The following is a 3815-nucleotide window of genomic DNA, read 5'->3' as shown; positions in this document are numbered from 1 at the left end:
GTCTTCCTGCCTGCCTGGCTGGTGTGTGTGTGCATGCGCGTGTGTGTGTCTGTCTGCCTGCCTGCCTGGCTGGTGTATGCGTGTTTGTCTCTGTGGCTTGTGTGTATGTCTGTCTGCCTGGCTGGTGTGTGTGCATCTCTCTGTGGCTTGCATGTGTGTGCGCGCGCGCGCGTGCACGTCTGCCTGCCTAGTGTGTGTGCATCTCTCCATAACTTGTGTGTGTGTGTCTGCATGGCTGGGGTGGGTGTGTCTGTCTGTGTCTCTGTCTGCCTGGCTGTCTGTCTGTCTGCCCTGATGATGTGGTGGGGGGGGTGTGTGCATCTGCCTGCCTGGCTGGGGGGTGGTGTTCAAGCCTGGTGAGAGAGAGAGAGAGAGAGAGAGAGAGAGAGAGAGAGTGTGTGTGTGTGTGTGTGTGTGTGTGTGTGTGTGTGTGTGTGTGTGTGTGCGCACACACACACACACACCTGGCTGGGGAGGGGGGGGGAGACGTGTCTGCCTGCCTGGCTGGTGTGTGTATATGTATGTACATCTGTCTGTCTCTGTGTGTGTCTCTGTCTGTCTGTCTGCCTGGCTGGTGTGTGTGTGTGTGTCTGTGGCTGAGCAGCAGCACGGGGGGAGGAGCTGTTTTTCTCCCAGCACACAGGCAAGCACGCAGCCAGGACTAATGCACGTTAAACAAATTAACGCATTAATCGCAGGAATTCATTGCAATTAATTGACAGCCCTAATTGAAAACATATTGGGATTGGTGTGTTGCCATTTATTTAAAAAAAATTGTGTTTAAATGCTTGATGAAAGATTGTTCTTATGATCAAAATATACTTTCCACAATTGTTGTTCCATCACATTTTGCAAGACTCTATTTGATAAATTTTATGTATCCCACTTCTGCAGGCTATTACTCCTGGAGAAACTCAGCGGTGGGCTCCTGGTTTATTCAGTCGCTATGTACAATGCTGAAACAGCATGCAAAGAATCTTGAGCTTATGCAGATCTTAACACGTGTAAATCGCAAGGTGGCAGAATTTAGCTCGTGTTCAAACCGAACAGAGTTTGATTCAAAGAAGCAAATTCCATGTATTGTGTCCATGCTTACCAAAGATGTGTACTTTCCTCACTGAAGACCAGCACCTTTATTTGTATTTCTGCATAGAATTTCAGTAATTTATGCATTGAATACCAGTTACAAATCTGAGTTACCGTTCACTACTGTATGTAAGTAGCCTAGATGAAATGAAGTCTATTTAAAACTAAATTGGTGCAGTATTAAAGAGGTTAACATGATGTTACCACTAACTGAAATAAGGACAAGTTTGAAAGTAGTGTTTCTGAAAAATTAGGAGGAGACGGATTGAATCGCATATTCTCTGTTTTAGACGCATCATTTCATTCTGGATGGAGTAGGAAGTCATGAAACTTTAGTTTCTCTTTTCATCTATGAAATCTCATTAGGAAGGGATTCAGAAAATGGTATGTACCAGAATCATTTCACTGATGGTGGTGATACTGCATTAGTGTCACTACAGATTAGTGTATTTGAGAAGTACCATATTTTCCTCACATAACACACACATTTTCCCCTAAATCAGCTGGGGGAAATTTGGGTGTGTATTATATGTGAAAAAGATGGATTCCCAGAGGTCCAGAGATTTGATGGCAGGGGATGCAGTGGTAGCAATAATTGTTGTGGCTTCCAGAGCCATAGCAATTAACACTGCCACCACTCTCCCACTGCCAAGTCTCCAGATCCTTGAGGAGGCCCTGGCTGGCCCTGGCTGGCTGACATGCTACTGCATGCCTGTATGCCAGCCCAGTCCACAGCTGAACCCAGCACCCCAGATCAGGCTGATACATGGGTCAGTCCATATCTGAACCCAGTGCCTGGCCATGGAGACCCCAGACCTCAGGTACTTGCCCACACTCCATGGTAAGATTTTTTTTTTTTTTTCCCCTTTCTTGGGGCCTTCCAAAAACCAAGAGTGCATGTTATAATCAAGATCATGCTATAGGTGAGAAAACATGGTGCTCTAGAGGACTGTGTGAACTATGGGAATATACCATTCTTTGTATACAAGGAGGCATCCTATTCATCCAGCTGTTTTGTGGATGGAATTGAATAGCTAAGACAGCATTCCTGAAAAATGCTCCTTGCTCACTACTCTCAACTCCCTATAGATGAAGGTGCTTAACACCTGCTGACAGCACTTGATGCCTTGCAGGATGAAAACAAAATGGGACTATACTTCGAGTGACAAACTCCACTGTTTTTGGCCATATATCATGAGATTTTTTTGTTTTTGTTTTTCTTTAAATACTGTGTGTACATTATTCAATCTGTCACCAAAAATAAATGTGTCATATTGGAGAAAACTCAGTGGCTTTTTTTAAAATATCAATTTTTATAATTTAATAAAAGGTGTGGTAAAACAGCATATTTAAATCTCTCATTAGGTTTTTCTACTTAGTGAGACTATACTGGTATGTAAAAGTGAATCAGATTTTTAAAGTCATAATAAGTTTAATCATAAATATTTTTATCTTCATTGATAACAGTTAAAATCTTCTGATTTAATGGAAAAAGGAAACTCAGAATTGTAAATGACTATTGGATGCCTGCAGACAAGACTTTTTAAACTTTTAAAAAAATTTTAAAAATTGAAAAGACTTTATCAATTAAATATTGTTAATTTAACTGTGCTTTCCTGTCCTTTATTCTCATTTATTTTTCAACCTAACTTGTACAGTTTCAACTTTACATTTGTTTAACCTTTCCTCCCACCCTCATCTGTTGTGGTTTTTCTTCCCTTCTTCTTCACACCAAACACTGAGAGGAAATGAAAGAACAATAGATCAGTTTTTATATAGAACCACATTCTGAGGCACCTGTAATTTTGCACATGAAGTGTTAAAACTGCTCAAATTGTCTGGGGGAGGGAGAGACCTGGGTTCCAGTTCCTGTCTCTAATAATAATTTGCAGAAAAGTATTTGGTGGACCAGCTGCTGAAAGCTACATCTTTCCTTTCTTATGAGTTTCTTGTGGGTTTTAGCTTTTTTTAAACTCTAGGTACCCTTTGGAAAATGCCAGCTCTTAGCTTCTGACTGTGGAAAAACAACAGAACAATTCTTTTTTTTGCAAAGAATTCAAAGACCATAACAGGTCAGAATGTTTTGGATGCTGTGGGTTCCTAATGGAAATCTCTGGTTTATTTTGTGAATCATGTGTAGGTGTTTTACACCTGACAAGGCTAATAATGCATCCTGAAAATGATCTCTCAGTACTCCAGGGTGCTGCAGCATACTGGTTGAGAAATCACTGTTATAGAGCCATATCACTAATTCTTCCATGCAAAGGAAAACAACTTCAGTAGAAATGCACAAGAGCACCTAATACCGGAGTACTCAATAACCTAGTGATTAGAGCTTTTGCTTTGTCAGTGGGAAATGCAGGTTCATATCCTCTCAGACAAAGGAAGAAGTTGGAAACCCTGGTGTGACTCATCCTGGGTAAGGGGTTACAAAGCTTCCTTGATCTAGACATTTTTTTCCAGATAGAGGTGTTCTAGGCATCTTACTGTAGAAAAGGGGGGTTACTCTTCGTATTTACATACCTAAGATTTGTAGGATTTATGATGTTCTCCCATCCTTGATGTCTTCTACTGGTTAGCTTAGATAGCTCCCTATACATTTGCTTACTTTTGTGGGTACCAATCTTAAGACACCAAAGTATACCCACATATTGTATAGGAAGCCTACATGCCTGTCTACTTTGGTACTTTTGGATTGCACTCAGTAGCTAGGGAGCCTCGCCATATGT

The 3815-nt window shown here is 41.4% G+C and overlaps 1 protein-coding gene across 2 annotated transcripts in view; it reads left to right on the top strand.

The window, feature by feature from the left end:
• The window catches only part of CASP3 (caspase 3), a 20991-nt gene extending 18303 nt beyond the window's left edge, over positions 1-2688 (top strand). For both annotated transcript variants that reach the window (XM_025207600.1, XM_025207601.1), the window contains exon 8: positions 895-2688. In XM_025207600.1, coding sequence (XP_025063385.1) covers positions 895-1121 — 227 coding nt within the window. In that variant the 3' untranslated portion in view covers positions 1122-2688. The remainder of the gene's footprint in view (positions 1-894) is intronic.
• Positions 2689-3815: the final 1127 nt, after the last annotated feature.

This window comes from Alligator sinensis, unplaced genomic scaffold (assembly GCF_000455745.1).
Source record: "Alligator sinensis unplaced genomic scaffold, ASM45574v1 scaffold354_1, whole genome shotgun sequence".
NCBI classification, from domain to species: Eukaryota; Metazoa; Chordata; order Crocodylia; family Alligatoridae; genus Alligator; species Alligator sinensis.
Note: the sequence above shows the minus strand (reverse complement) of the source record. Positions and strands in the feature narration are given on the sequence as shown.